The 20,632-nt window shown below is 37.4% G+C and overlaps 1 protein-coding gene across 1 annotated transcript in view; it reads left to right on the forward strand.

The window, feature by feature from the left end:
* The first annotated feature begins 1,266 nt into the window (after nucleotides 1-1,266).
* LOC128225240 (uncharacterized) overlaps nucleotides 1,267-20,632 on the forward strand; it is a 38,304-nt gene continuing 18,938 nt past the window's right edge. The window contains exons 1-2 of the mRNA XM_052935343.1: nucleotides 1,267-1,827; nucleotides 18,167-18,403. Coding sequence (XP_052791303.1) covers nucleotides 1,660-1,827; nucleotides 18,167-18,403 — 405 coding nt within the window. The 5' untranslated portion in view covers nucleotides 1,267-1,659. The remainder of the gene's footprint in view (nucleotides 1,828-18,166; nucleotides 18,404-20,632) is intronic.

The raw sequence follows: 20,632 nt of genomic DNA on the forward strand, positions 1-20,632 counted from the left end.
CCGAAAATGGCTCTTTTGTGTAGTTATTAGTCTTTTAGATTCGCATTCACACCGTACTCGTATTGTGGTACAGAAAGGGGATGTAACGCTGCGTGGTGCCTCTTCTATATATAACGGCAAGGTCTAAGGGAAGTAATCATAACTTGTGTTGAATCAAGCAAGTGTAATCAATTTGAAATATACTTGGTTGTATTTGTTTAGTTTCCCAAACCACTTTATTGAGCAGAATGTATTGAAACGTAACGTCCGTCCATCCTTCTGTCTTTCTTTCCCTCCGTCCTTTTGCCTGTCTGTCTGTATGTCCGTCTACCCACCTCACCGTACGCCCACCCTTCTGTCTGTCTGCCTCTCCGTCCTTCCACCCTTCTGTCTGACTGTCTCTCCGTCCGTCCATCCTTCTGTCTGTTTGTTTCTCCGTCCGTCCACCCTTCTATCTGTCTGTCTCTCCGTCCATCCACGGTGCTGTCTATCTGCCTCTCCGTCCGTCCACCCTTCTGTCAGTCTGTCTGCCTCTCCATCCGTCCACCCTTCTATCTGTCTGTCTCTCCGTCCGTCCACTAGGCTGTCTGTCTGTCTCTCCGTCCGTCCACCCTTCTGTATGTCTGTCTGTCTCTACGTCCGTCCACCACTTTGTTTGTCTATCTCTCCGTCCGTCATTCTGTCTGTCTGTCTGTCTGTCTGTCTGTCTGTCTGTCTGTCTGTCTGTCTGTCTGTCCGTCAGTCTGTCCGTCTGTCTGTCTCTCCGTCCGTCCACCACTTTGTCTGTCTGTCTCTCCGACCGTCAACCCATATATTGGTCGGTTTCTCCGTCCGTCCAACCTTTACCTGTCCTTCTCGCTGTCCGTCCGCTCTTTTGTATGTCCGTCTCTCCGTCCGTCCACCATTCTGCTGGTCTGTCTGCCTCTCCGTCCGTCCACCGGTCTTTTTGAGCGTCCGTTTCTACGTTTAGCAGCCCGTCTGTCCGTCCGTATCTCCGTCCGTCCGTCTGCCCCTGACTATATCTCTGAATGACATTTTGATATTAAAGAGATACATGTTGAAACTTACATTATATTTACAAGATACGAATTCGAATGCGCCATAGATGCTTCTTTCTCCAGGCATTCAGTTTATCAGTATACCATTCACAAAATCACTATCAAGTTTAATTAAACCGCTCATATGAAACCGGACATAACAAACTGTTTTTTAAGTGTATAAAAGCTAGCGTAATATCGAAACTTTAATACTTTTAACAATTTGATAGCAGGATATTGGTGTAAGTCTTGGTTGGCTTGTGCGGGTTTTTGGCTTTCTTACAAAGCGGCACTCGCCACATAAGAGTCTGCGCCAAACAGTAGCCTCGATTATAGCGCTGTATGGACGACGCTCGCTTCATATACCAGTATCTCGTATTATCGTGCACACAGACTTTAATATTGTATTTACATTACGCTGACAAGTTTTCGAGTTAATGTTAAGCGTAAGGTAATTATTAGAGAAGAACATGACAAAAGTGTTGGATAATAAATCACTAATTATGTAATAAATGTAAAATTGTGCAACTTTTCGCAGATGCGTACGTTCGGTGGCATTTAAAGCATTATATTCCCAATTAAATAATATAACAATTATTCGCTGACTTAACAGTTCTCTAATTATACAGACGTTAGACTAGGAATGGCGGAAAGTGTACGGATATTGTGGTTGGTGTCGTTGTCGTTCCTGGGGGCGGCGCGCGGAATGGAACACGTGGAGTGGTTCGGACGGACGGACAGCCAGGAGGTGATAGACACGCATAACGAGCTCCGCAGGTCCATCTATAATGCCGCCAACATGCGCGAACTAGTAAGTGGAACCAAGTTTGACCATGAAATTTTTCCTGCAGTTAAATCCCAAGGGGTAGAAAAAACTGATGAGTCTTGGATAAGCCCCACGTATAAGTGTCCACTAAATAAGTGTAGCAATGATGATGTACTAACAGCCAAACCAGTGTGTGTATATAAATATATATATATATAGAGAGAGAGAGAGAGAGAGAGATGAATGCTATATTTTGAACAAAATATTTATGCTGCACAATTTGGTTTTGGAATGATCAGTTGTGCTAGTCTTTACAGCGTACAATAAAGAAACGTGGAGCATTCTAAAACTGCACATATGTCAAGCAGTGTCGCCCATGAACACATTTAGGCACTGACTCCGTAATCGACGAACTTGCCCTAATCTTCTTAACTAATTCATTATTTGCGGTCAGGTGGATGTTATTTTAATCTTTAGTAAACTTTTTATGTTTTAAATGGATTAAAAGAAATACATTTATCCAACCGTACAGAAACAGGTTTAATCGTCTTTAATTTGTAGACTAGATTCTGTATGATATTGCTAGTGAATTGAGTTATTTCATGTTATTCAATAACATCGGGTGACATGGCCATGCTGACATGATGTACCAGTACTTGTAGCCCAGCCCCTTATGTGTTCTACTCCATAAGTTGCTGACAGCTTAGATGAATTTGCATTTAAATGCATGGAGTGTGACTGCAGCGGATGTATAAGACATAAAATACAAGAAAAAAGTCCACATAAATTCAAAATCTTTTGAATAAAAAAATAATGTTATAATCTACTGCAGTCGATTCAAGGGCCATTGACTTGAACCATTTTTTCACCTAGATTCAATGTTCGTGTAAATAATGATTAGATCTATTGATAAAATTAAGAGATAGGCGGTGTTTGTTAAGCGACACGATGTAATTAGACCCATTAACATAAAAGATGAGGTTTTCATGCAAATCGTGGACACTCAGTTGGCTAAACGTACCTTGGAAATAGCAGACGAACCATGCGCAAGCACTTGTCTGTAGCTACAAAAATTCCTTCCATTTTTTTGCTGCAGTAACTTCCACTATCATCAATCATCAACAAAGCCGTCAAAAATCATCATCATCATCATCATCATCATCATCATCATCATCATCACCACCACCACCACCATCATCATCATCATCATCATCATCATCATCATCATCATCATCATCATCATTATAGCATCATCATCATCATCAGCAGCAGCAGCAGCAGCAGCAGCAGCAGCAGCAGCATCATCATCATCATCATCATCATCATACAACAACTGCAACTACAAATATAACACAATCATCGTCCTATTCTATATTGTAACCCACATTTTGGTGCACGGTATTCAACGGTAATCGGTACATCATGCAGTATAATATTCAACTTTATTAGCGCAACATGCTTGGTGTTTTCAACTATTCGAGGTGCTGTCCCAGATTTTATTTATGGTAAATGACATCTATGTATAAAGTTTATCATTCGGTTTGCGTACCATCTATTGTTACCACATTTTGACTAAATTAAGTTTCTGGGTTTGTACTCTTTTGAACATTTACTGCCTATTTCAATGCATACATGATTTTTATCAATGTAATGAGTTTTATGACTTAAAATTAGCATTTAAAATATATAATGTTTTATACAATAATTTGACCAGCCCAAGTTTTATGGGATCAGGGACCATTTGATCCTGTACAGCTGAGAAGACATAAATCCTGAAGAGATGCCATATTTTCCTCAAATAACTCGAGTAAATGAAGATATTTACACTGACAAGTATCGTGTCTCCCGCCCAGTCGCGTTGCTGATGGCTCGCTTAGCTTCAACCAGCAATGTTATGAGGAACTTTTTAATAAGTGGATGCAATTAATTGGGTTCATTTTGTCATCAGATTTTGTTGATGATATTTGCTTGTATGATGGATGAGCGTCAGATGTAGGAGTATTATTTTGTCAACCATTCATTTGTAGATAATAACATATGTAAGAATTAATTCACTGAATTAAGTTGAAATAAATTGACATCAGTTTTAGTATCAATGAATTTCAAGTAGTAGTCATTATATTACTAAACCATCAAATTAGGCAGCCGTGCCGGACTGTTATAAATAATAATAATGTTGTCTAAGTGTTTGCGCGAATGTCTCTGTACTAGCTAGTGAGCATGCGCGAGCCTCTAGATAGCCCAATTAATAAACCAGTTAATAACTTTAGGACTTCAGCGGTCATTCATCAGAAGCTTTCCAAATGAATTAATCAGTATCCGTCCGACGATCCCATTGGTGACAACATAAGCAACATACAACATAAGCGTAAACACTAAAATCCATCAGAAAAGATATCACTTTGAGAAGAGCAGAACATGTAAACAGTTTTAAATACATTTTTTTTTAGATTGAAACAACTCGATGAGTATTTGCATTGCCCGCAGATGTAACATGCCATTTAAAGTTGACATGATGCTGACAGCATGAATGTCGAACGTGAATAAAGTGCTGCATGTATTCAACATACATGTTATAAATCTATACTGACTTTTGGAAGTTTCTTTTTTCATTCATTAAACAGACACACACAGCTGAAATTCAACTGAGGTTATAGAAATATAATACTAGTATGTATTCATGTTGTGGTGAGATCCCTTCAAACTTGATGGAGTAGAAGATTAGCCATATGCTGAACTATGGTTTTGATCCTATATAGGGAGTCCCATCGACAGTGTTATGGCAGTACCAAAGAACCATCCCTCTAGATTTACCATACTGTCCATTCTCTTATATTCAAAATCATCACTTTAGTCTGCCTGTACGGTTTTCTTACATTTCTCTCTGCAGCCAATGAACCAGACTGGTCTTCAGTATCGTTAAAAATGCACTTTGTTTGCCTGCATAGTTTCGTCGTGGACGAGTTGGCTACGTGAACACTTTTCACATTCACAAATTAAGACCTTTCTTAACTTCTTAACCCTAGAGGCCTCCCTTTATCTATAGATTGTACTTTTTGTTAGCTGGTTAAGTATTTTAAGTCATTTTTAGATTCATTTCTCTGATTAACGTCAATTTAAATGCAATACAGCTCCGTATCATATCGTTTTATTACACATTTTGGTATTCATTAATAGTTTGAATATAGTTTGTTTAAGTTAAACAAATATTTCTTTTTTACGTGCCAGATTTTTTATCATTAACCGCCGGGCAGTACCATTTAGAACTCTGGATTAATTATTTTAGCAAATCATTTGGAGCTATATTCAGCCCTTTGATATGTATACAGCGTCTCAAATTATATGAAAACTTTGAATATATAAGCACTGTTATATAAACCCCCACGTATAAGTTTACAAAGTGTACGCTAATTAGTTTAGCATACAGAAATCACCTATGGTTGCCTCAAATGACCTTAGATGGTAGTTACTTACAACTGTTATGCCCTGTTTGGGTAATAGCAGAACACCACTCACGCATACTGATCTAAAGATCTATGTAATAATGCTTCATACCATTATCAAATATAACAACAGTTATAACATAACATAACATAACAGCACTATCAGCTAGGGTGGATATAAGTTGTTCGGTCAAATGGTTAGAATCCGAAGAAGCACGGTCGTCCAACGCTGGCCTACTCATATAGGCAAAATACCATCACTTGAAAATATCCCTGCGCTGTGATTGGGTACTCTTCTTCTCTATTGTCTTTGAAGCATAAAAGAACCTTGAGTCTTTAGTCACCAAATGTCATTTCTTCACCATGAACGTTTGTGCTGGTAACATTCACTGCTGTTTACCGCCGCACTCTTGCTTCATATTCAATGTTATCAGACAGAGCGTTTGCGATGCATTATTGCGAAGATATGTCAAATTCATATCAGTATTCAAATACCAAAATCAGTGTAAGGGCAAGATTCATTCATGAAGCATTTGGGTTGCATTGGGTAGGCTGTCCTATACACTTATAAGCATTATTAATTACTACCCTTTTTACTTTAAACTGTTCATTAAACACACCTCATGCTTAGCGAATAATATTAACAAATGCACAAAAACTGCTTTGATCTGTATAGAATATAGGGTATCAGGCATTGTACAGCAGCTTTCGGCCAGGGTACACTTGAAGGAAGTACCGCCTCTGTTGTGTCCCGTAACACATAATTACAGAGATGATATAAATCAAGAGCGACATTCTGTGCACGCCTATTGCAAAAACGATTAAAATGTAACAAAACACATAGACTCCTATCGCGAAACCGTCAGATTATCAATACTTTTTTCAAAATTTTGTCTACTGCAGTTTTTTATTTGGGGTCAACCGCATTCATTCGTGTGACAGATACTGTTTATATACTTCTGATTTACATATAATGTATGTATTAAAAAGGTAAATAAGAGGACATAGAAAACAACCATTTTAAAAGCAGATGCACATGTTTTGAAGTATATCTGAACGTATAAGCAAGTGAACACACAAAGGGGCTTGCCATTTTTTTATCGAGAAGTCAGCATTTTCTTGAGCAACTCAATGTGTGTATTTTGAATGGGATCAATGGATTTAATGCACGTCAACAGGTCGATATGATGCAAATATTAGCTTATGTAAAATTCAAACAGTAGTGTTTATTTTCCAAATTTCTCATATTTGTATAGGACTAGTGAATACAGGTGTTGCAGCTTTACGTAACCATTTCAATTATACGAATGCTTTGATGTCTAAGTCATGAATTAGTTTTAATAGTGCTTTATATATACGGGTATGATCAATGCAAACCATTATGTGAAATGTATTGCCAGGGTTATAAATCCCCATGTTGGACTACTTAATTAAGTTTTGGGCTGAATGTGAATCTGGTCACAGTTTCACAAAACTTCTTTAGTCCCTTATAACAGGATTAAGTTTTAGACTTTAAAAGGGATCTGTCTTTAAGAATATCATAATAAACCATATTTATCAGAATCATAATTAAGTATGTATTTTGGCTAAATGAAAGAAGCTATTTAAGCCTGTTAAGTTTGAAAAGTTTCGAGAAGATTGGGTCAGGTTTCATTTCACATAATACTGTATGTCTACCAGTAAGGTGTGAAAAAGTTTTCCCCGCTTAGACAAGACACGTGATGAAATCCTTTTGACGTGTTTGATAGTAATCTGTCCAATTTTCCACCTCTATCAATCACATTCGTTTTATAAAAGTGACGTCCTCCTTTGCTGAACAGTAATTGTATAATATAAATTCAGTTAAAAATCAGTATTATGCTAAATGAATTATGAAATGACTGCTAAATATCCTGATGGTATTCTGTGATATAAATATGTTTGAATAAGCCAGGTTCATACCACAAAATATATATCATGTATTTGGCATACATTTGCAATGGATGCTCATGATTATCATATCACCTCCCAAAACAATGATTCTGATGATATTTAAACAGTTTAAGTTACAAGATATGACATAACGGTAGTGTCTTTATAAATCGTGTGTCCGCTGGTTCTTACTGTTGTTCTTCACCTTTAAGTTTCTGTTGCAACAATCATTGCATACTTTAACAATAACAAAATCATCAGAACACAGAGAGCCATTGTGGGCCGCGGTTGTTTGATTTGTCCTTTGTAACTGCTTTGTCAACTGTGTTTGAGCATGACCTAAACGTGTATGACCGACAGTGCTAGTAAAAGTTCCTGAAGTTGGTTTCGCTTTTGAGAACAGCATAATGTCATAGCTTGAACATAGCTTGAAAACCATGTTATTGACTTATTTTTGTCCAAACTACTTGGCCTAGATATTTGGTATGTACCATCAGTTACAGTTTATCTACTAGGTTTGTTTAAGACATATTCCTGCGGTCAGGTTTGGCCGACCCTGTTGTTCATTGTTGCATAATTATGTACTAAAACAAAATCGATAGAAAAATAACTTAACTTGTTCTTGTCGAAATCCTGACAGCAGAGAGTTATTTAATAGATATATGCCGGTATGCAGCATCAGCTATACCCCTATGGGCTGAGGGCTAGCCTCGGTCCGGTATTCATCGTATAAATTAAATAGAACATAATCTAAATAAATACAAAAATGTCAAAAACTACTACTAAAGCCACACAGCTTAGTTATTAGCGTACAATCAGTTAGAAACCCGCTTATTAGTTGGAAATAGCCAACGAATCAGGGTTAGTCTGTCACTTGGGTGCATTCAACTTATAAACAGCAATTAAACTTAAAAACACGTTCTTGGCTGAAATCAAAGGGCGCTGAGTTTCATCGAAATATATTTGATTTGTAACATCATCTTAGCCAAGTTTTTTTATCAAACAATACCTCTTGTGTCAGGGTTGGTCATACCCTGGAGATCATGGCCTCTACATAGATTTATATGATAAGAAATTAATAACACTTCAAACATCAAGTCTATAACTGCCAATTCTATCAAGTCTATGCTTCGTATTTAGTTTTATGTCATCAAATGTATAGAGATGCCGCAATGGTCTGAATCAGAATGAGAACTTATACGTGTAATATTTAGCTACCAAATTATTGTCGTTGGTTATTGAAGTATTGATGCATACATAATTGATATTTAAAACATTCAATTTCCATTGCCTGAATAAGTTAACTGTAGTTTATCAAAGACGCTAATCATATCAGATGGTATAAGACATAACCTTATCACCGATACAAGAACGATATGACAGATGATTAGCATCTCTCCGCCCTGCCATGCTCCTGCCCATGTAAACTTATGTGTCGGATTTCAACCAATGCACTGTACAAATATAATACATATATTCGTCTTGCCTATTACCCTTTACAACTGATTTTAACTAAAATATAACGTTTAATTGAAAGGGAATCTAGTTCAAATTCAATAGAATTGGGTAAAACTCTTTTACCGCAAGCCGGCTATTGTATAGAAATGTCGAACGCTTTTATAAGAAATGTATATAAAAACGCTTTTATAAGAAATGTATATAAGAACGCTTTTATAAGAAATGTATATAAACATGTTTGTCGTCCGTGTTTGAGAGCCTATGTTGGTACCGATAGTTAATCCTGGAAAGAATGAAGTGTGCTGAAGACAACACCTTACACAGGTGTTGTCTTCAGCACACTTCACCCTTTCCAGGTTCAACTATCGGTACCAACATTCGCAGGAACATGATCACTGTCTATTCTGGCCTGATCACTTGGTCAATAACGTGGTCAAGTCGAAGGAGATGATGAACATGGCAAAGTGTTAGATTAGGCTGTCTGAAAATGCCATGTCGATTTATGAAACATATCTGGTTCGGCGACCATCGGGTTTTAATTAACGCCATATGATAGGCAATATGATACGCTTTAATGGGTCGAGATTTGCAAAATATTCTGCATTCGTGTGTTTGAGACACCTAGTGGTGTTGTTAAGAAGGATTCATTACACTGCCGATCAATCGTGATAGAAAACATTAACCTTAGAACCGAATTAATCGCTAGATCTTATATTATGATAAAACCTTTTTTTACTACTTAAATACGCTGTAAAATCAAATAATATTGCGCACTTCCTTGCAATTAAATCAGTTCCTAGGCCACGTTACGCCTATGACCCAAGCCTATTAAGACAACATCTTACTTTCATCTTTGAATCCATCCTTGCGACCTGAGGCAACTAAGTGAGCGAACTGTTTATCAAATGTCGAGTATCTCTTTCATTGAAGATGTTGGATCGTCACTAATCTTTAATGTCAGGTTTCATGAGACGTTTATATGGTAATATAAATAGTGATATTGAGCTAACCACTGAAACACATTGGACAATCTGCATAAAAAATTGCCCCAAACAAGCTCAATTCCAACGTTATATAATAACAGTATAGCCTTTATCAATTTTCAATAATTTAGAGGTAGGATAAGTATATAACAGTACAATAAGCCGTTGTATGTTATAAGATGAAAATTGGTTTAAATGTTTTATTTTTTGTAGCTTGCTTTTAATTTTCAGTTTATCAATGTGATTTTGACAAATCATGAGCTCTGACAGGCAACCATGCACTAGGTAAATCTTTCCAACAATAGGTTTTTATTACAAACTATGACCTGGCTTGGTTCAAAGAAACGAAGTCTAAGATTGTCAAAGTTACCGTTAATATCTACTTTAAAGGAAGAAACTGAGGAGTGTAGCTGTCCACTGAGTCAAACGCTTACTTAACATCTATCAAAATACAAACATAGGGCAAAGAAAAGCAAAAGTGACCGTCGCATCTTTATTGACTTCTAACAGATGGCACATTGGCAAAGATCACAGCTCTTGCACACATAAATGAAATTTTCGAAAATGAAATTTGAGGCTAGTTTCCTAGAAATGCAGTGTATCGTTTTCAGGACTGCCACTTTATCACGTAAGATAAACGAAAATCCTCAAAAGTTATTACTGTTCCGTTGTTTCTGCCGTCCAGTGGTGCGCCTGTTTGTGGTGTCTTCGTTCTGGCATTCCTGTTAAATTGGACAAGTGTGGGGTTGAGATATTGAAAATACTGGTTTCACCCCATCCTGTGTTAACTGACCGTTCCGAAGCGGTTACCCCAATATGTTTTGGTATTTATCATACTATATACTTTACTACACATGTAGTTGTGAACTCCGAGACTATTACATCTCCATGAGTCTGTACATCATGCTAGTCACTAACAAAGTCAAAGATGGGTCTCGGAATGTCGCATACCCAGATGGTGCCCAACACAGGCAGTCTGTGATCGACAGCCTTCACTCTGCCGTCTGATCCCGTGCTCCCCGGCAAACAATTCAAACATTCAATGTCAGCCTCGGCGTCCGCCGTCCCGACCTTCTGTTTGGCCTACGTGTTAAATATCTACAGTCTTCCAAACATGATTTATAGTTTTGAACTAAAACAATCATTCTGTAATAAAACCATGATTTGCGCCTCAAGTAGACAAGCTAGGATGAAGGTTCATTTGGTTTTGACAAAGGTTTATAGGTAAGATGACAGTTTGCTCGTTATACTTGTAAGATATGAACTGGGCGATAGCATCTCTTGTGATAGCTCTCATATAGCGGCGTCTTCATGGGGGACCAGCGTAGGCATCGGTAACTGGGCTTCCTTACAAACTACCTTTATACGCTAAGCTATCAGAAGTGTGCTTGTTCGCTGCTTGTATATCCGAGGTTTTTAACATTACAGCATAACTGTAAAATCAACGCAATTCATGTTTTGAAAGAGTCGAGCTGTGTTCAAACCATGTTTAACATGCTCACAACAAACAACTCCTGATCGCATGGCTTAAAGCTGTATTACGAATGACAAAGAGGTAACTCATATTTAAACATCCAAAATTTACTTAAAGGTACGAATATCCTGGTTACTTATCTATAAATGATGCGCCGTAGTGCTTGAATGGTGTTCCAATTTGTGAGACAATAAATCACAGAAAGGATACACGAATAGCTTGTCAATCAACATAGTTTTACTGGTCCTAGGTTTAGCCTTACATTCGTAATGAAACAAAACCTGACATATCATTAGTCTGCCCTGTGCTATTATTATCCTGGGTTTGATTAATTAATTCTCAATTATTATTTTGGCACTCTTGTCACTGAGTTTCTATTCGATATACTAGTTAATTGATCCATATAATATTCGATGACAAGCGTTTTTTGTCGGTTATAGATGTGCTTTGTCATACGCGTTTAAAACGCTTATAAATATTGGCAATAGTAGCGTGTGCTCTCGGGAAAGGTCAACAGAATTCAAACAGCTTTTATACTTCAAATACATTTTTCGACGGCTGCATGGCGTGCTGCTACATTTAAATGCCCTTGTGTGCTGCCCCATGTATGTTTCGGCATTCTGTTTCATTGGTTATGGTGCTCTATTCAAAATTGATCTGATTAAGAATTGATCTTAAATTTAAGCGTTAGAGTTAGTATAAAACTGAAGTAAAGAATCTTAATAATGTCTATATAACTCTACAGACACAAACCAAGAGAAACTACCCCAACAACAATATCACGTGACCACAAGAAAGACCATATAAAGTGGCATAAGTTGAGGCTGTTATAAACACCTCCGTCGTCAGTGAAGCCACTAACGTTTAAACCAAGTTTTCAGAGGTTCAACCCAGGGTTTATTTTTAAACCACATTCCTATTTAGTATTTTAGCCAATTGCTACGACAAACAACTTTTCCACGAACCATTTGAAAACCATTCTAGTAATTTAATATAGTTGTGAGATGACATTGGCGATATAAGTTGTTTTATGTAAGTTCATCCAATTGCCCAACTAGTTGCAACATCATGGATTACATTCACCACCTGCTCTTCTGTTGTTATCTGAGGGCATCTTGTAACGATGGCGTAATGCGAAATTAGACAAACGATGGGGGCACGGGAGGTCATTTGTCGTCCACATACAAAATTAATGACACCGGTACATTTAAGCAGTGTTTGTCTTTATAAATGGCATTTGATAAGCTCCCTACCATTGCATTTTGGCTAAAACATCTGGCACAATTACAAAAACTTTCACTGACCTAAACAGTTTGAAATAACACTGAATATCTGATATATTTACATGCGTCCAGGGCAAAAAAAGTGAAGCTAGTTCACTGTGCTGTTTATAGAGGGTCCATGATGGCATGTAAGCACTAAAAGAATCTGATATATTTCGATGCGTCCAGGGCAGAAAAGTGAAACTAGTTCACTGTGCGGCTAATAGAGTGTCCATGATGATCCGTGTTGGCAAGTAAGCACTGAACATCTGATATATTTAGATGCGTCCATGGCAGAAAAGTGAAACTAGTTCACTGTGCTGTAGAGGGTACATCATGGTCCGTGTTGGCAAGTAAGCACTGAAAATCAGATGCATGTTGATGCGTCCAGGGCAGACAAGTGAAACTAGTTCACTGTGCTGTAGAGGGTCCATGATGATCCGTGTTGGCAAGTAAGCACTGAACATCTGATATATTTAGATGCGTCCAGGGCAGAAAAGTGAAACTAGTTCACTGTGCTGTAGAGGGTCCATGATGGTCCGTGTTGGCAAGTAAGCACTGAACATCTGATATATTTCGATGCGTCCAGGGCAGAAAAGTGAAACTAGTTCACTGTGCTGTAGAGGGTACATCATGGTCCGTGTTGGCAAGTAAGCACTGAAAATCAGATGCATGTTGATGCGTCCAGGGCAGACAAGTGAAACCAGTTCACTGTGCTGTAGAGGGTCCATCATGGTCCGTGTTGGCATGTTAGGCTCGTCAGCTAGCTTAACGCGGTGCTACCATGTATGACAAATGTGTCTTGACAAATTGCTGAGCAATTATATGCACATCGCACTCGTTTTGTGTTTATTACCGAAAAGCCTTCATTATGTATTAAATATGATAAAATTATTTTCTTTGACATGACCCATAACATCGTGTCAAGCAGATTAATAATAAGGTTGTCTGATCACTATTTCAGTGCGTTCCCTAGAAAACATAGGGTTTTGTCAGAATAACTGACAGATTTCCAAATGTAAGAATATCAAAACACTTTGGTTTCAAAAACGCCATATTTGCAATGTACGTGAAGTTAGCGGCCTAGCGGCCTAGCGGCCTAGCGGCGTGAAGTTAGCGGCCTAGCGGCGTGAAGTTAGCGGCCTGGCGGCCTAGCGGCCTAGCGGCGTGAAGTTGGCGGCCTAGCGGCCTAGCGGCCTGGCGGCCTAATAATTTTTTCCATTTCCAAGCAATTGTTAATGCGTTTTTTTAAAACAATGATAAATCAAGGTTTTTTATTCATATAGTTACATAGCGGCCTTAAATTGTTATATATTCAGAATATTTTTTTTTACCTTTTTAAACACCTTAAAGTGTTAATTTGTGCATAAAAACAGTTAATATGTCATTGTTTTAGAAGAAAATGCATGTATACATGCTTTGAAATAGGATACCATTTTAGGCCGCCAGGCCGCTAACTTCACGCCGCTAGGCCGCTAGGCCGCTGAAGTGCTCGATCGACTTTTTTGAAAAAAAGTTGAAAAACGCTTCAGAGTGATAATTTGTGCATATAAACAGTTAATATATCATTGATTAAGAAGAACAGGCATGTTTAATGCTTTGAAATAGCTGACTGCTTTATCGACGTTTTTGGAAAAAAACTGTTGATAATCGCTTCAATGTGCTAATTTGTGCATAAAAACAGTTAAAATGTTATTGTTTTAGAAGTATATGCATGTATACATGCTTTGAAATAGGATTCAATTTAGGCCGCTAGGCTGCTAATTTTAGGCTTCTATGCCGCTAGGTCGCTGAAGTGCTTGATCGACTTTTTTGAAAAGAGTTTGAAAAACGCTTCAGAGTGATAATTTGTGCATAAAACAGTTAATTTAAAATTGTTTTAGAATAAAAGGTAAAGAAAAATATTCTGAATATATAACAATTTAAGGCCGCTATGTAACTATATGAATAAAAAACCTTGATTTATCATTGTTTTAAAAAAAACGCATCAACAATTGCTTGAAAATAGAAAAAATAATTAGGCCGCCAGGCCGCTAGGCCGTCAACTTCACGCCGCTAGGCCGCTAGGCCGCTAGGCCGCCAGGCCGCTAACTTCACGCCGCTAGGCCGCTAGGCCGCTAACTTCACGCCGCTAGGCCGCCAGGCCGCTAGGCCGCTAACTTCACGTACATATATTTGCATTGGACAAAATTAGTTGACAGTTAATTCGTGTGACAAACAAACTCTCCGCCAGTGGCCACTGGCCAAGCATTCCGTTCCAGTTTGACTTCTGATGGCGTGTGATCTTTCCAGTTAGATAGTTGCCCTAACACCTTGCCTTTATGATGTGGTCAATGTCATTAATCTCTGTACGTGGGTAATACTTCATAATTCTCCACTTTTCCGCCCTCGGTAAAAATGAAGAAGAAACTAGACAAAAATGTGACACATTGTAAGATCATCCTCCATCATACACCTGGTTTCAAATGATCGCACTTTGACTGTAAGAACACAACAAATACTGATCAATTATATAAAGGACATACATATAATAATGGTATACTTCTCTGTCCCGTCTTCGCGCCATAAACATAGACCTAAATGTTGTTCTACATAACCGTCTTTTCTCACATTCATTTTATTTTCGTTCATCTGTCCAATCTCTTAGTGTCGTATCTGACTTCCGCGCATGACGGCGTTGTCGGGAAGGCCTGACCACATGTATGGCACATTATCGGTCTGAACTAGAAACCTGTGGTCAGTACCCGGACATTCAACCGACCAGCTTCTAATGCCTCTCGTCTAAATCGTGAAATCATTTCGGCCAGTCTATGCCATTGAGGTGCCTTTCCTACCTACTCTCAATACACACACGTTAAAGCAACTGTGCATCAGATGGTCAATTTGCAAGAAAAAAAGGAAATTGTCGAAAACTGTCATAAACTTGGTATTAATGTGTACAATGCATTGAAACTTACTAACTGAAGTACCACATAGTTTACAATTTATTTAAGTTTAGCAGTTATCTCGTATTTTTCCATTAAGAAAGATTACTGGGTATGTCTACCTAGTAGAATTCATTCCTTATGCGTGATTGGCTAGTCGGTGTTATCATGTGATATTACCGAGTTAGCTGTATAGCTAAGTTATGTCACTCTAATAGAGTAATCCGTCGTAGCTCAGTGGATACGACGCTGTAATGCAATTTTGGCGACACGGGTTCGAACCTGGTCTCCGACACAATTTTTTTTTACATTTTGGTACTTTTTTTTACAATTATGATATCAAAGCGTAACACATTCTATTAAATAATTGTCCTGAGATATGTTACAGAAAAAAAACTTTTTTTGGTGCCAATCTGGTGTACAGTCCCTTTAATACAGTAATTGTAATCCAACCAGAAAAGGTGATTATTAAACGTGACGCTTCAATGTATGCGATCTTGTATTCAGTTTTGCTTAGTTTACCAGGATGTTGGTAAATTATTCAAAAAACGCACCGCCCATCTGCGCTACTGCATATTTGCTCGCATTTTTGTTTAGCTGGAGAACGCCTGTAATTGCTGCTACAAACAAACCACTTGCACATACTTTGTGCATTCATTAATCATTTAAAACCTTGAACAAAAATCATCAATAAATGGAAGTAGATTTTTAATCTTCATTTTGACATCTGAGATAGTTTTGTTTTAAGGAACTAAAGCGCAAAGCTTTACTCTGTCAATGCAATATGCATATTGAGGACCACACATTGGTAATGATTTAGTTTTTTTTATTCTAATTATGTGGTTTTTATCATACATATGCTTTGAACATTTTTTTACAAAGCCTACATAAATATTCCCTGTACCCAGAAGGAAAAGGTACTGACTTATTATTTTTGTGTGTAAGGTGGGCTGTAACGAAGTACCCTTTTAGTGAAGATATAGACAAGTGGACACAAATAACTGTAGCAAAATTAGTTCTTAAATACACATAATATTTATGAAAAATCATTATTATGTTTGCCGTATTGTTGAAATTGGATTTATTTGCTAAATCACAAATACTCTTAAGAGGAACAAATAGATACAAACATACTCTCGCTTTGAAAGGAAATGGAGTTCGAGAGTTGTTTATCTAATTATGCAATGTTTCAATGAATATGAAATCAACTTTCCGTTTGGTTAAATTCCCTGAATTGACTTTATTGTTTACATTTCCGTGCTTGTTTTGATAAACCATTACACACACTCGATACAAAGGGACAGGAGGACATCCGTAACACAACAGTCCTTTTGCACCATCCACCTCACACTTCCTCTACGTCCATTAGCTTTCCTACCTCTAGCAACAACGTCCAACGATTCCGTTTGGCATTAGTTCCATTGTTTGAAGTATTATTACAATGGATGTAGTTTGCAATCGTCAGCGTTATCATCATCGTCATCATCGTCCTCGTCGTCATCACCATCAGTCATCACCATCACCATCGTTGTCGTCGTCGTCGTCGTCTTCATCATCATCATCATCATCATCATCATCTAGCCCATTATAATTAAATAAAGTTTTGTGCTTGCATTAGTTGGCAATATTAGCTTTAATCGTTTATTTTGATCAAACATTAAATTTAAACGTGCATTTTGCAACGATAACATTGCATAATTATAAGTGTATAATGAAGTGGTTTTATTTGAACACTTCATAGTGTAAAACTACTTGTATTGCAGATTTTACAAAAGATGGATTATTTACATAGCCCGATATCGTTTTTGTTAAATAAGTATCGCATATTTCAACGATGTAGACGTAATGTTATGTGCAAATTATACGGTGTAATATTTGATTATGTGTAATATTAGCCTTATGTGCAATATGTTTCCTCTTTATAGTTAAAGGCAATTTTACAATTTGTTTGTTTCACTGATATCAATGTGCAAAATGTTTAACTAGTAATTTGTCATTTTAAAATTCATTTTCTTTTTGTTCGTTGACAATAAAAAAGACCTCGAAAAGTGTTTTGACCATTGATAAGAAAGGCCTTGAAAAGTGTGTTGACTATTTATAAGACCATTAATAAGAAAAGGCCTCGAAAAGTGTGTTGACTATTAATAAGACCATTCATAAGAAAAGGCCTCGAAAAGTGTGTTGACTATTAATAAGACCATTAATAAGAAAAGGCCTCGAAAAGTGTGCTGACTATTAATAAGACCATTAATAAGAAAATGCATCGAAAAGTGCGTTGACCATTAATAAGAAAATGCATCGAAAAGTGCGTTGACCATTAATAAGAAAATGCATCGAAAAGTGCGTTGACCATTAATAAGAAAATGCATCGAAAAGTGTGTTGACCATTAATAAGAAAATGCATCGAAAAGTGCGTTGACCATTAATAAGAAAATGCATCGAAAAGTGCGTTGACCATTAATAAGAAAATGCATCGAAAAGTGTGTTGACCATTAATAAGAAAGGCCTTGAAAATTGTGTTGACTATCAATAAGAAAGGCCTCGAAAAGTGTGTTGACCATTAATAAGAAAGGCCTCGAAAAGAGCTTTGACCGTTAAACGCCATTTACGTATATTGTATTGGTACTTCTTAAATTGAAACGGGCAAAATAAAATATACCCGAGTATTACAAATGCATATTAGTTATACATGTATTAGCTTAGACATCATTAAAGACATGCAAACAAAACAGCATTTATGATCACATCCAAACATCCTGTTCTTCTCATAAAACGAAGCTGTACAAATGACAAGAAATCACACTCTCGGACAAATATAGAAACTCTGTAGACGTTTTTAATCGAAGACTTGTTCTAGTCTAGCATATATTTGTCATTATACCTTAGACGATTTCCTCTTGTGTCAAACCCAATCAATTTATCTCCACAGACATGGAACGAGGGTGTGGCGACGGCAGCTGCGGAGTGGGGCTCACGGTGTGAGTACGTCAGTCGCCCGGACAACCAGTGGGGCCAGAACATGAACTATTTCCATAGCAACGACTATCACAAGCCCGCCATCGACCTGTTCCGGAGTAGTTTCCACTCATGGACGAACGAGACAATGCACTACGACTACCGGCGGTACCGCTACTGTGGCAGCAAGAACGTCTGCTCCTACGTCCAGGTAAACATATGACATAGGTGTATTAGGCTCGTCGATGTGAAGAACCCTACATCTTCAAGCTTGTTTACAACCTCTATTCTATGATCTAAGAAATGTTGAGTGTTCCTATCGTTTACAAATACAACTATTTAATGACCTTTGTGACGCTTCTTCTGTCCCCACACACTTTGGTACATGTAATACCGCAAGGACCTTCATGAAGCTTCATCTGTCCCACACACTTTTACATTTAATAACGCCACAGAAAACAATAGAAAAAATAAGACGTCACGCAATCTTCAATTTGCAATAGCATGGTTACGTGTCTAGGGTCTGCCTTGTTTACAGACCTCATTGGTAGAGGATCTTAACATGATCACCTCTTTGGAATGCGTGCTTCACTGAAAGTCTTTACTTCATATATCTTATAGTTCTCAAACTGACCGCACCATTAATCCAAGGTTACTTCTACGATAATTTTGGATTTTGGTAGGGTAATCCTTAAGAAACTAACTATATGCTAAGTAAGATGAAGACTGTTCATATGCCGAAATGGTGTACCATTGTGTAACGGTCTTCTAGTACCGGGGGTAAGTTTGCTAATATCACTGAGAATAGTGCTAGGAATAGTGTGTCAATGGGCTTCGTCCAATTATATCATTAAACTGTACATGCGAGTATCTAAAATACTTAAACAAAACTTCTATCCAGACCCTTACAGATTTTGTTTAATAAATCATGTTTTAAATCACTAACAAATGAGATATGAATATACATTGTTTTAAGTAAGAAGAGAAGTTCATTATAGCATCACTGTCAATAAAGTGATACTTGCAAATATTTCATAAATCTGGATTCCAGCACAAACTCCTTTAAGTGACACTCTTAATTAAAATCAATACATACACATGTATAACATACATAAATGTTGAGTGATAAACCTTTTACTACTTACTAAAAATGCTCTTATGAAAAATATTAATTACTGATAACAAGATTGTAACCGTGAATTTAATAGCTGAAATTGCCTGGTGTGTCCGTAGATTTACTGTGATCAACTATCATCTTATAAGGAAAAAAGTACCGTGTTTGCTGCACCTTTCGCTCAAATTAATCACGGTATCCTTCATTATAACCATATTTTTCGATACCATTTCATCATTTTGGTAAATTAAAACAGTTGTATTAATTGTGGTACATCTAATTTTGGAGTAAGAGTGCATCTTCAACATGCCCCCATAACTCAAACACCTTTCAAGATATTCACATTAAACGTACCAAACACAGTCAGTGTAGTAAACCAAAACAGGCGAGCGCTGGAAGAATAAAGCATCATATCATTTCGGCTGTCTAAGCTCTGTAATCAAATCCTTTCTTGGTGATATGCACGCGCGTGCATTTCACCATACGCACGTGCACCACGTTACGCACGTTCCCACGTGGCTTATTGGAAATACCGCAATAGTATACAATGTTTACGTTTGCTTAGGAATGAGTGAAGGTTTTATGTATGAGGGTATAGCGAATAGCTAGAAATCTCTAGCAAACAAAATGGTCTAAAAAAGAGTTGTGTTAAGCAAGTGCACCCACGATACAAATGATTCGGCTTATACTTATTTGCAACCTCAGGTATCGGTCAGAAACCGATAAGCACGTCAGGTAATTTGAAACAAGGACAAAAAGAGAACAGAAAAAAATGAAATTGCAGATAGGATTGAAAGCAATCTCCATCGTCACAACGACAGAATGCTATCTAACCGTTGATGACGTATTAATGAAATATTGAATAGATTGTGAATGTGATGCCTGTTACATTGTATTCTTCGCTTTGCTGCTTATAATGGAACGAAGTTATTTATTCAAATTTAAATAAAATTGTCGTGATTATAGTTTATATCTAGATATAGACTACACTATAGAGACACAACATGTTTTGCTGGAATTTAAAATTATGGCAACTGGTGTAGATATTTGTTTAAATACTAGAAACAAGTGATAGCCAATTGGTGATAGTCTGTTTCCGACCTGATGCAATCAGAAAGATCTACACACGTTAATAAGGCTTCTTAGCGTTGAATCCCAAAATTAGATAAATTAATATTTTTCTATACTACTTTACGGGCTGATCCAGGATTTGACGTAAGTGGGGGCGTAACTTAGGGGCGAAATCTTTACACTTGCGCTCGTCCCTCAGAACCAAATTCGTTTGGTTTAAAATTTTAGCAGGGGAAGGGGGGTACTCCCTCTAGA

The sequence above is a fragment of the Mya arenaria genome, chromosome 2 (assembly GCF_026914265.1).
Source record: "Mya arenaria isolate MELC-2E11 chromosome 2, ASM2691426v1".
Taxonomy (NCBI): domain Eukaryota; kingdom Metazoa; phylum Mollusca; class Bivalvia; order Myida; family Myidae; genus Mya; species Mya arenaria.